We start from the raw sequence: 12,122 nt of genomic DNA on the forward strand, positions 1-12,122 counted from the left end.
CATTGTCATTGTGATTATACTCCAAATTTCTCTCATTTTCTTCAGTAAAAAAAAATTTCCCTTATTTTTCTGGTCAAAATTTTTTTTTCCTCTTATTTTATTGTAATAATCAGATTATACTCCTCCGGTCCTAATTATAAGACCCAATTGACTTATTTGAGGAGATTAAGGAAGTAAGTTAAGTTGGTTATTTATAATAAATAAGTGTTGTCATTCTTAAAATATCCTTACTAATTAAATATATTGGCTTAAACTATCATTATTAGAAGGATTATCTTGGAAAAAAATGCATAAATATAAGAAACAAAATGGATTGGGTCTTATAATTAGGACCAAATAAAAAGTCAAATTGGGTCTTATAATAAGGACCGGAGGAGTACTAAAAACAAGTTCGTCAACACGTAAATATCATTTTCCGTGTGACCCGTAGAACCCCTATTGCCACGTACGTCGGTCCGGCCCGGTGTCTTCACCCTTCTCTTCAGTCGTTCCTGCTCACAGTCGCGAGACTGCGAAACTGAACGAATCAGCAAAGCAAAATGGACGAAGAGTTTTCGATGGAGGATCCTACTCAGTTACTGGAAGCAGCTTCAGATTTCACTCATTATCCTGGTACACACTCCTCACTTCTCTATGCTTCTTTATTTCCACCAAAAATATTCCTGAAACATCGTTTTGATTTGATCTCAGGAGTACTTAACGACGCCGCCGCAAGGGACTTTCTGAATCGCTTCCCTCTTCCGGCAATAATTAAGTCAGCTTCTACTTCATCTTTGCTGTGTATTTTTCTGTCGCAACTTTTATTTTTATTTTTATTTTTCAGTTGAGTTGGAAGACATCAGGATGAGGTTGATTTTCGAGGCTTGAAACTAACTTTTGCCTAGTGATAATATACAGAATAACTCGATTTAATTCAGCTGATTTTCTCATGAATTCCTTTCGCTTAGAATCAGTCATATTTTGTTTGCTACTTAATTGAGCAGGAACTCTAATTTTTGTATTTTGACATCGCGCATTCTCAGTATATAGGCAGTTCAGCTTAAAAGTCTAAGCGAACTTATTGATTTTTAACTCAACTGATCAATAATTACTTGTCTCGTTCATTAGAGACGTGAGAACTAATTTTCTTGTATAATCTTGGTGTGATCACTTCATTGTGATTCAGTATTGGAGTTATTTTCATCCGATCTTCAAATTTTTTTCTTCTCAAAATGTATTTCTCGAAGAAAATTGCATTTGATTTCATCCTTTTCCATTTACAGTGCATTACAAACCAAATTTGATGTACCTGGACTAGAAAATACTCTAACTGCTTGTTTGGAGAGGCTGTTCAAAACAAAATTTGGCGCTTCCTTGATTCCACAGTATATGGTTCGTGACTTTCTCCATCTTCCAATTAATTGTTTTATTTTTATTTGAATTACTATTGGAACCTGTCGTACTCACTCGCTTCACTGGATGTGAAAACCTAGTAGTTGTCAAAGGCAATATTCTGCATGTGGTATAAGATGAACTACTTAAGTTACACTTGATTTCTGAGTTGTATTTTCAATCCATTTATTATCTTTGAGGAAAAACTTTCTGGATTGCAGGTTCCGATCTTTCAGTCATAAACAATGTGGTCAATTATGAACTATATGGAAGATGAGAATGCTTATTTTAAAATTACAACAGTTTACTGCTCAGGGACTATGGTTGATCCAAGTCTTGTTGCCCCTTATATTTTAAAACATTCACTCTACGCTTGTGCTCTGTTTCCAACTATAAATAATTTTTCAACAAAATGTTCAAAAATTGTTTTGTAATTTTTACACACTCCATGTGGTAGCTAACATATGCATGACCGTCAAAGTTGACATATAAAGAATTGTCTAGGGTAGGAATTCACACATGTAGAAAGAAACACCCCCCCCCCCCAAAAAAAAAAAAAAGAAAAGAAAAAACCCAAAGAGCAACCAGTTTATTAGAAAAACAAATGTTTAGTGAAGACAAAAATGTGTCATGAAAATTTTCAGAACGAGTTAATAGTTGTTTTTGTTGTGGGCCCGTGCATTGCACGGAGTCTAATGTGAGCCGTATTGTTTCTGACTTAATATTCCGATAGATTTATATTAGATTATTGTTATTTATAGGGAAGAAATCGCAGTATTAGTTGGTCGTTTTGAAGCAAATCACCTTGCTTGCTTGTGATTCAATTACTATATATCATTCATTTGTTCAAGTTATCCTTATTGCTTTGCTATGCTGTTTTGTTTTCCTTGCAGCCTTTTGTACAAGTTGGTCTGCAGGCAGATTCTCAAGCAGTCAGATCCTTAGCTTGTAAAACAGTATGGGCATATGCTTAATCTACCTGACTTTATTTAAATGCTTCTTTCATGTGTTGGCTGGAGATGTACCTCCCCACAACTTCCCTCCCTTCTCTAGCAGTATTTCGTTGTTAAAAATCATTTACATTGCTTGGTTCTTTACATGTTTATCTGTTAATGTTAATTACAGTCAATCAACACTTAAAAAGCTTTGATTTAATGTATTTTTACATTTCTTCAAAGATACTATATTTATTCCTTTGTGCTGGAAGAGGGTCAACACTTCCCTGACACCTATGGTAGCTCATGTTATTGTCTTAATATTATGATTTTCCTGCCATGCTATTTCCACTGCAACCTTAAATTGACTCTCATGCGACTTCATGATTACCTTATGATGTATTTAGGGTTTACTTTACAATCTAATTATCACTAGCTTTTCCATTAACATCAATAAATATATGTCTCTCCTGCTATCTTCTCTATTTTTTGCTCCTAGTAAGCTGTGAGTTTGGCTCTCCCTATTAAACTTTGACTCTTTCCCAAGGGGATTGCTATAATAATAGAGAATATGTAGCAACTGCCTTTTGATTTTTGACAATCCCCCTTTTCTTTGGTAAGGTGAAACCAACTTAACAATTATTAAAACCCGAACTAAATCATGCATGTCTATGCATTCGTGTATGTGCATATCTGGGCCTGGGAATATGTATCTAATTGAATATCACCTCTGAATTGATCCAAAGAATTTTTTTTTTTAATAGATAAAAGTAAAGTTGATTCTTTGGTTGTTCTGCTGCCATATTTTTTTCCTCAATTTCTTTCATTAGGCAAGTTGTCAAAATACTCTGTCCCCTGTTTTTAATGAAGAACCCTCATTCTCTGATCTTTAGCATTTCCTATAAAAGTTTTTAACCTCGTCTGTTTGTTACAATGGAAGTTAATACATATTTTGCTTCCATGACTTTTTCGCAACTTGTTCTGCTGTTTTTGAAGTTACTCTCTGGCTCTCTTCTTGGTTTTTGTTAGTTTATATCCCTGTAGCTTTCCTCATTTCTTTCCTTAATACTTCTTGGTGTTTCTCCTAATTGAAGAGGACAGTTATATGGCTGACTAGCTATTCTTTTGTACCTAACATTAACTTACATTATGTGCTGTTCAGGTCGTATTAAGTTCATGTAAGATTGTTTTGTTTTGAATTTGTTCATACAAAAGTACTTCTAATTCAACTGGAGGAGCTTCTTGCATTCTCTTACGTTTAAAAAATAAATAAAAAAAATAAAAACCTTGTAGGTCACATGCCTTCTGGAGGAAGCTGACAATGATACTGATGTTGCTGCTCGTCTAATTACAGAGTACAATGTATATCCTCTCTTGCTTGATTGCCTTGTGAATGGGTAAGAAGGACAAATACCTTTGGTCTTGTGGCATAGTATGGAATAATGTATTATTAAACCTCACATACAATAAATATTTGATGTGTATCTATTTTCCCAAGCAGCAATGAGCAAGTGGCAGCTGCTGCAATGGATGCAATAAAGAAGTTAGCTGATTCTCCTAAGGGCATGGTAAGAAAGCACATTATTTCACCATTCGTTTAAATCCTCTTTGCCTTTATGACAAACGGAAATATGCTTTAACCATGCTTATCATGGTTGACGATACTTGCGTAGGAAATCATCTTTCCATCTGAAAGGGAAGGTGCTACAGACCTCAGGACTTTAGCACTGCAGTGTTCGTCACTGGTATGATAGCACATTTGTCATTGGGGAATTTCACATATGTTATATTTCTTTCTTGTCATAAATTCATGTGGATGCCATTATGTTGGGAAGCATTATTTACATTGATTTTAAATATAATGACATTGCTACGACTGTTGGCCCACCAGTTACCTGAGAGAAAAACACGCTGATCTGTTGTTTTGGACATGGGATTAATTTTTGAAGAAGTGTGTAAAATTTGGAAATTTTTTATTTATCATGAAATGCTTCGCCTTGAAGGCGTGTCTTGATTGCATCCCCCATTTTTTCTAACTTCAGCTGTGATATAATTTCACGTATTTTTTCACAATAACAAAGCGACATCTATTGGTGGATTTTCTTAATTAAAAAAAAAATCATGGATGGTGTTTAGTAGAAGTCTTAATCCTAAACTTTAATCTGTTGACTTATTATTCAAGTAAATGGACAATTAATTGTCTAAATATTAAGCATGTCTCAGTTGTAGCTAATATTTCTTATACTGAGAACTTGGTTTGAATAAGCAATGTACACAGGAAATAACCTTTTACAATAACCCTGCTGACATAGGAGATGTCAGGAAAAGCCTTATTATGAGCTAATAGCTAATAGTATATCTTATGTTAGGATTTAGTGTTATCATTCTTAAGCAAAACTTTTGATTAGAGCATTGTGGGTATAATGTAGTGATTCAGTGATAATATCAGAAGTACTGAATTCCATTGCGATATGTGCCAAAAATTGTTAAATTTCATGGCTAAAGAATGCGGAAGCTGATATTAAGTTCAACTGATTTTGTAATTTTTTGTTCCCATGTATGACGTGGACATAAGTTACTCATGATTATCATTCTGATTCAGGGACGGGTTCGTGTGATGGCTTTAGTGGTGAAGCTTTTTTCTGTATCTAGATCTGCTGCATCAACCATTTACAATTTAAATCTTCTTAATTTGTTGGAGGCAGAAATCACAAATGCAGATGATACTCTTGTAACCTTAAGTGTTTTGGAGCTTCTATATGAGGTTGCTATATGCTCTCTCTCTCTCTCTATCTCTTTCTGTGTGTGTGTGTGTGTGTGTGTGAAGACACTCAAATACGTATTGGATTCCTTGACTTGAAATACGTAAAACTACAACATTGCTTATGAAGACAATTTTTACTGGCTTAAAGATAATTGATTTGATTTGATATGATTTTTTTTTTTTTTAAAGAACATTTCTTTGGAGGTCTTAACTTAGATATAATGTTTAAACTATTAGGTGGTTGTTTCTTTTCTTCTTTCTTTTTTTAATTTTAGGCTGCTCTTGGGCCCATGTACACAGAATCTAAGTGACTCACATTGTCATAATCTGGCTTCCTATATATTTTATGTGTATTCATTGACGATTGATTTGTGATTAGTTAGCATATCCTATTATTTGAAAAGTGGATTTAATAATAAGTTAATTATTCTGAACTTTTGGGACAGCATAAATGTTAAAATTTGAGGTTCGGGGTTTACGGCTACTATTACTGGTATTTTCGAGTTTTCCTTTATTTGGAGTGGTTTTGGTTTCAGTTTCTTATCTGATGCCTGGAGATATGCTAAAGATTTGGCTATCTTACTTCCCTCATATATATATGTCTTAATTTCTTTTCTTGTCCCTCTCCCTTTTACTCATCTATTCTCTTGATACTCTTCAAGTCTTGAACCAGAATACTCCTGTTTGATTTAGCTGTTAAAGACTTTTATTGATTGGATTTGTGCTTGTCAGTGAATATGTGGAAAAATAAAAGTGGGGAGGGCCCATGGGGGAGGTTCTTTACTGCTGATGTAAAACCCTTCCCGAATTTTTGAATCTTTTTTGGAGCTTCGAGGGACTATTTTATTTACGTTTATTAAGAATATATTTGGATAAGTATCATTATCATCCTAAACTCTCATTTGCTTGCATCCTTTTTTTCCTTTGAAATTTTGTTTTGTATTCAATTCTGAGCATCTCTTGAGTAATTGGAGATTGCCTCTTCACATTTAAAATCCCTAAAGTTTAGTTTTGCTTAACTATTTTTAACAATTTGACAAATGACACTGAAAAGTGATTTCCCTAACCTCAAGCAGTTTCTCTCATGCCCTTTGTGGAGATGGTAGGTTCCCAGAATAACTGATTATGCAATGAATTCCTTCAAATCAGTTCTTGTAAATTCCCCCCCCCCCCCCCTAAAGATAGAGAAACAAAAACGCACAATGCTAGACACACATCATATATGTGGGATCGAAGAACTTTACATTTGCAATTAGCTTTAGCCTTTTTCCCTAATTTGTAAATTTAATTTTTCATGTGCATTTATAAGTTCTCATTTTATATTGAAATGAAGTTAGCAGAGATCGAGCATAGTACTGAGTTCTTCTCAAAGACTAACCTCCTCCAACTTCTTAGTTCTATAATTAGGTACTCCAATATTTTCTGCCCAATGGTTTCTGTAAATCTACTGGATGAGTGGTGATTTAATGATTTTTTTTTTTTCTCATGAGGTTAGCAACAATTCCATGGAGGCCATTTTAAGATCTAGATCAGTGATGATAATTGGAAGGCTTCTGTCCAAGGAAATTACGTACTCCTTCATAGATGAATCATGTAAGACTCACTTTTATTCCTGGAGTTATTGCTACCCCCCTTTGAGGTGAAAGATATATAGCCATCTGCTTCCCTGATCTTCAACCAGACAATTTCTTTACTCTATCTGTATTCGAATATGAGTATCTACTTTAGTTCACTGTAGATTAGAGATTGTTACCATGACCTGTAATTTGAATAATTGTGCTCCAAATATAGTTTCTCTCCTTGCTGCTTTTTTGTGCTTTTTCTAATGTCCAAGTACTTCATATTTTAACTGCAGTTTACTAATTATTCAAGGACTAGAAACTTTTCATTAATACATACTCCTTGTGCTATCAATCACAGGTCTTAGAACTGTTATTTCTTCTATTGATGGAAGGCTCAAGTCGTTAGAAAGTTCTGATAGAGATGAATGTGAAACTGCACTTGAAGCATTGGGTTATATCGGAATGTGTAAGCATGTATTATCTGTTGTTCGGTACAGATTTGCACCCTTTCAATGTGGTAAAATAGTTTTGGTTAATTTGTTATCTTGGTCAACCTTGGAAATTGATTACCTCCCATCTGTTCTAGAATTCCAATTGCTTATTTTTGGTGGTGAGTTGCATAAATATCTCTTCAATAAGAATTACAGTGTGACGAAGCGTGCCAAGGCATTCCTAATTGACTTAACTTGTGTGGATAAAAACCCGTCTTTGAAAAGCTGGCATTAAATTCAAACAAAATGCACTTACCCAAGCTAACAATTCTCTCTTCCAGAGGCCTCGCGGACATGATTGACTCAAGAAAAAAAGAACCTTGTAATTCTTCCTTTGCTTAAAACTCCAAAATAAAAATTGAGGCTTGGGAATGCTTCAAAATCCAATGCTTCTGAAAGTGATAGAATCTCTAGGTATTCCAAACTATTTCAGAAAGAAGAGATGGTCTCCAATGCACATTTGCCCGTTTAGGAGAGTTGATTTATGCATCTAATGAAACTCATCCCTTCTTGAAGATTTTCCTGAGATTTAAGCTTGACAGTTGCTCTGCTTATCTGCATCATTGAGTTTTTTGTTTTCCTTAAAGCCTCTTATTTTTCAAGTTCTGTGAATTTGTATGTGAGATTTTGTGGTTATTGTAGCTATCCCTGGGGCTGCATTACTGCTCTCTGGTTCATCGCCTGTTGCAAGGCATGTTATTCATGCTGCTTTTGACCGACAAGGACCAAAAGGGCATGGTAAACAGTTGGTTAGTGAACTCGCTGATTCCCTTTCGTTTTGTATTTTTCAGTGAATATGGAATGTATGTCATGTTTGAATCACTTAAGAATGTCAAGAAGCAAATAGCCCCCAAGGCCAAACCTGTGCCTGTAGTGTGTGGATACTGGATTCCATTATTCAGTGGTTCTCACAATCAAATAGTTTCCCCGCACATTCAGAGATACATTAAAAAGATCCAAATGGGATTTATTCCTAGCTGGTTTTTGTAATCATCACCTATTATTATTAAAATGCTGATCTCCAGTTTGCAAGGAGTAAGAACTGATAACTGGACACCTCTAGGGATTTATTTTAGGAACGTTTTAAGAGAAAAGGCATTAGTTTTTACTCGAAAGCAATGGCTGTTTTTAAGATAATTGATAAAGCTGGAATTTCCAGGGTCTTACATTTAAGACCGGAAAAGTAATTTGGAAGATGTATTAGTCATGCTGCGTCTCTTTCAAACCTAGCTATGCTTCTGATTTTTTTTTTTGGGGGGGGGGTGTTGGGGGTTTAATTGGCAATTGCAGGCTGCTTTGCATGCTCTAGGAAACATCTGTGGAGAAACTCGGTCTGAAAATAACATCATACTCAATTCTGAGGCAGAAGAAAACTTGCGACGTTTAGTTTATGAAGTAGCATCCAGGAGCTTAAAGTTTACACCATCGGTATTTTTTCTAATGCATTTGTAGCTTCAAAACTTCAATTCTTCTTACTGGTGCATTAAATCAGCTGCATGTTGATTTGACCTTCATTATAACTTTCTGTGATTTGAATATTAACAGAAAAAGTATTATACTCCTCTGCACTTTTTTCTTGCCACATTTCTTTTCAAGTAAATGAAATAAGGCAATTCATTATCAGTGCATGATGTACTTTCCTTCTTTCCATAATATCGCGATTTAGAAGAATAATAGAGGGTTATAAGATTCATTCAGCTGGCTTATATGTCTGTCACTTGTTTGTCGCTCAGTTTTTCTGGTAATTGAGATTTAGCTGATAGTGTTCATGTTTTATGTAGGGTCTTTTCCTATCAGTCCTGCAGCAGGATTCAGAAATCCGATTGGCGGTGAGACATTCATGGGAACTTTTCTATTGCAAAGTTTTGTAAATGATGACACCGGGGGAAAAAGAAAAAGTATTTAAGGTTTCACTTGGGATAACACTAATGGATTTTCTCCTGTATTGATTTAGAGTTTAGAAGTTGGTCTCTGAATTTCAAAGTTTGATATTGATGTATCCCTATTTTCTAGCCAAACTCATTAGCCAATTCCTGCTATAGTTCAGAAGTGGATCTGTTAGAAGTATTTCTACAATGATATGTTAGGCATCCATAAAGGCAGGTACTCAACATTCAAGGATGAAGCATTTAGACTAGAACATCTTCACAAATTCCATGATTTTCTAGTGATGAGAAGCAGTGGTGCTAACATGAAACTTGCTACTTGGCGCTACAGAATTATCATAAAATTGTGATTTGGCATTTTTGTAATGTATTGTCAGGGCTACAGAATGATAAGTGGATTAGTTGCTCGATCATGGTGTTTGATGGAGATCTGCTCAAAACAAGAGATAATACAGATGGTGACTGACCCAAGTACTGAAACCACAAAAATAGGTCTGTTTCCAGTTTGGACAGTTGTAGCTCTTGTTACAATGCATTTTCATATCTGGTAATTCATATAATTGTAGGTATTTAAAAGATTCCATGGGAGCCAACTTTAGCAATAACTGTCATACTAAACCTCATTTATATGTTTCAATTATAATGATAACCACCCTGAATATTTTGTTCTTCCTTCAACTTGTGTTAATAATTGACTTCCAAATTCTATTTGGGAAGAAACGATAAAGTAGAAGGAAGGAAAACTAAGAAAGATCAAGATAGAATTTAAAAATATTACAACAAAGTAATTAAGAAAAAATTACTCTAGTTGGCCTTAAAAAATGCCCAAACCTGGCCTGAACCATTTAGCATGCTGGTTTCGCTGGTTCAGGTCTGGTATCAGAGTCTCTACTCTCTATAATCAAACAAGATACTTTGTCCATACTCTCAATTATGAAAATTAAAATTTCAGACCTAGGCATGATGGTGTTTTGTTCATAGTTCAAACTTATTAGACTTTTATTGGGAGTGGCTTAAAAATTATTCTAAGTTAATGAACCTTCACTTGCATTTTTTAGCTTTTGAGCTAAACAGAGTTTTCCCATGGCAAGCCTGCCTTTGGCAATGTAACTAATCTGCCTCTTGTGACGGGTATAACTAACCCTGCGTTGGGCAATGTAACAAGTTTTTTGAACAAAAACATGCCGTACCATGTGATTGTGGGATTGGCTATAGTTATTCTTGAGATGTGAAAAATTAAATAATAATTTCTGATAGAATATTAGGTAAGCAATTCTTTTATGTATACTCTTTTTTTTGGCCTGAATTGTTTTATGTATACTGAACCCCGTTGTTGGGGACGCTACTACTACATATAGGAGAGTTCTCTTTTCTCCCACATGATACATCTTAAAATTAATGGATCATGCGATGAAGGAGAAGTCAAGCAAAAATCAATAGGGGCTAATATAATAGTAAATTAATCAATGGTATTACTAAGGCTTAAAATTGATGTTTGCCTGTTATGTTTCTCCTGTCTTGGTATTAGGTTTTCCTCATTTTCACACATGTGTACGTGTGTGTATGATTTTGGCAGCTTCCTACTACAATTTTTTTTTTTTTTCCCCTTTCATCATATCATTAAGACAACTGAGAACTTCAGGCATGGAAGCTAGATATAACTGCTGCAAGGCTATACACAAAGCACTGATGCAGTCAAGTAAACTATCCGTTGATCCTGCTCTAGCAGCAATAGATGCAAAGGTTAGAAACTAAATCTTCTTCGTTACCACTACTGTCTGGGCATGTTTTGGTGGGGGATCAACTTGGATGTGGCCTTTTATAGGGTTCATATTCCAGGCAGATCCCCAGCCACTATATGAGCTTCTAAAGTTTGTGTTGTTTTTTCGAGTTTTGAAAAAATAAAGAACGATTATGTAACGCACATGTGATATGCCAAAAGAAGATCATAAATCTTGACCTAACTAAACCAACTCAATCGGCCATATCTTGTCATACGCAGCTGCAGGAAGCTATTGGAATGGGTCCATATCTTGGTAAAAGGCATGCGGAAGCTCAACCTGTTGTGATGACGGCTGAGAGATTCTAATTTATGCAAAAGGTGTGGTCATTGCATGTGTTGCCTTGAGCAAATATATGCAATGGTATCGTACTAAAGCCTTAGTGCTAGAAAGTGGGTCCAGTAATGTTGGAACTGAAGACAATGTTGGCACCATGTCATTATCAGATGTTTCAGAGTAATTATTTCCCTATATACGGGTAAAACGCTAGATATGCATGAATGGCTTTGATCTGTGATAGGGATTAAAAAAACTATTTTATTAGATGTTTCAGAGTAATTATCATTCTGCACAAGTCCTTATACCTTTTTTCGCTTGAGGATTGGATTTATCTTTTTTGAATGGAAGGTGATTCATTCATTCAAAGAGAATTATAGAAGAGTCCTTTCAGAATGCAAGTTTCTTCCATCCTCCACCTTCAAATATCAAAGGGGAGGATGATTAAAGATGCAGCTGTAATCAGATGTAACTTGTGCACTTTGCCAATCTTTTAGCAGGATTTATCCTTTTTAATAGGGACTCGGGATTTTTAATCCCCTGAGGACCTGAGACAAAAATGGGTTGATGTCGTAGGTAGGCCTTGTGGGAACAAACCACTGGATTATTTTGGGGATCGTTAAAATTAGAATAAGCCTGAAGTTAGAACTATTCTTGTGCAAAGGTATTGGTATGGATAACGGCAATCTATTACCGATTTCAAATGGAGAAATTGTTTAGGCTTCGGTATTGGTCGCTTCTAGGCCCTCTTATTCTTTTAGAAGATGCCATGGCACTTAAGCCACCTTTCTTTGTCCTTTTCAGGCTCTAGTGCCTCTGATGTATGGAACCGCTTCCTTTAAAAAAAAAAAAACAAAAAAACAAAAACAAAGAAAGGAAGGAAGAATAGGAGAGTTTTATTGTTATGTTAATATTTCTTTTTCATTTGCGTACTTCTTTAAAAGAGAAAAAATCTTTTCCCGTAAAACAATTATTTTATTTATTTGTTCAAGTAACGTGAGCTCTACCTCTTAAGAGGGATTTTGATCATTCTTTCTTAATTGGCAAGATAAATAT

At 35.0% G+C, this 12,122-nt stretch overlaps 1 protein-coding gene across 1 annotated transcript; it reads left to right on the top strand.

Moving 5' to 3' along the window:
* Window positions 1-466: 466 nt before the first annotated feature.
* LOC114762185 (uncharacterized) lies at window positions 467-11,582 on the top strand. Its single transcript, XM_028951643.1, has 17 exons — window positions 467-612; window positions 691-754; window positions 1,263-1,371; window positions 2,265-2,327; window positions 3,600-3,703; window positions 3,808-3,874; window positions 3,980-4,051; window positions 4,909-5,070; window positions 6,404-6,477; window positions 6,566-6,663; window positions 6,991-7,098; window positions 7,766-7,872; window positions 8,414-8,551; window positions 8,905-8,952; window positions 9,387-9,501; window positions 10,652-10,752; window positions 11,012-11,582. Exons 1-17 carry the CDS (start codon window positions 540-542, stop codon window positions 11,096-11,098), a joined length of 1,590 nt encoding a protein of 529 aa, XP_028807476.1. The 5' UTR covers window positions 467-539; the 3' UTR covers window positions 11,099-11,582.
* The last annotated feature ends 540 nt before the right edge of the window (window positions 11,583-12,122 follow it).

This window comes from Neltuma alba, unplaced genomic scaffold (genome assembly GCF_004799145.2).
Source record: "Neltuma alba isolate B1F8T4 unplaced genomic scaffold, ASM479914v2 tig00011198_pilon, whole genome shotgun sequence".
In the NCBI taxonomy this organism is placed as follows: Eukaryota; Viridiplantae; Streptophyta; class Magnoliopsida; order Fabales; family Fabaceae; genus Neltuma; species Neltuma alba.

Excerpts from the sequence above, each read along its gene's own strand:
- LOC114762185 (XM_028951643.1), top strand. The coding sequence starts at position 540 with ATGGACGAAGAGTTTTCGATGGAGGATCCTACTCAGTTACTGGAAGCA. Across the intron at positions 1,372-2,264 it reads CCTTGATTCCACAGTATATG|CCTTTTGTACAAGTTGGTCT; the intron begins GTTCGTGACTTT and ends TTTTCCTTGCAG. Across the intron at positions 2,328-3,599 it reads GATCCTTAGCTTGTAAAACA|GTCACATGCCTTCTGGAGGA; the intron begins GTATGGGCATAT and ends AAAACCTTGTAG.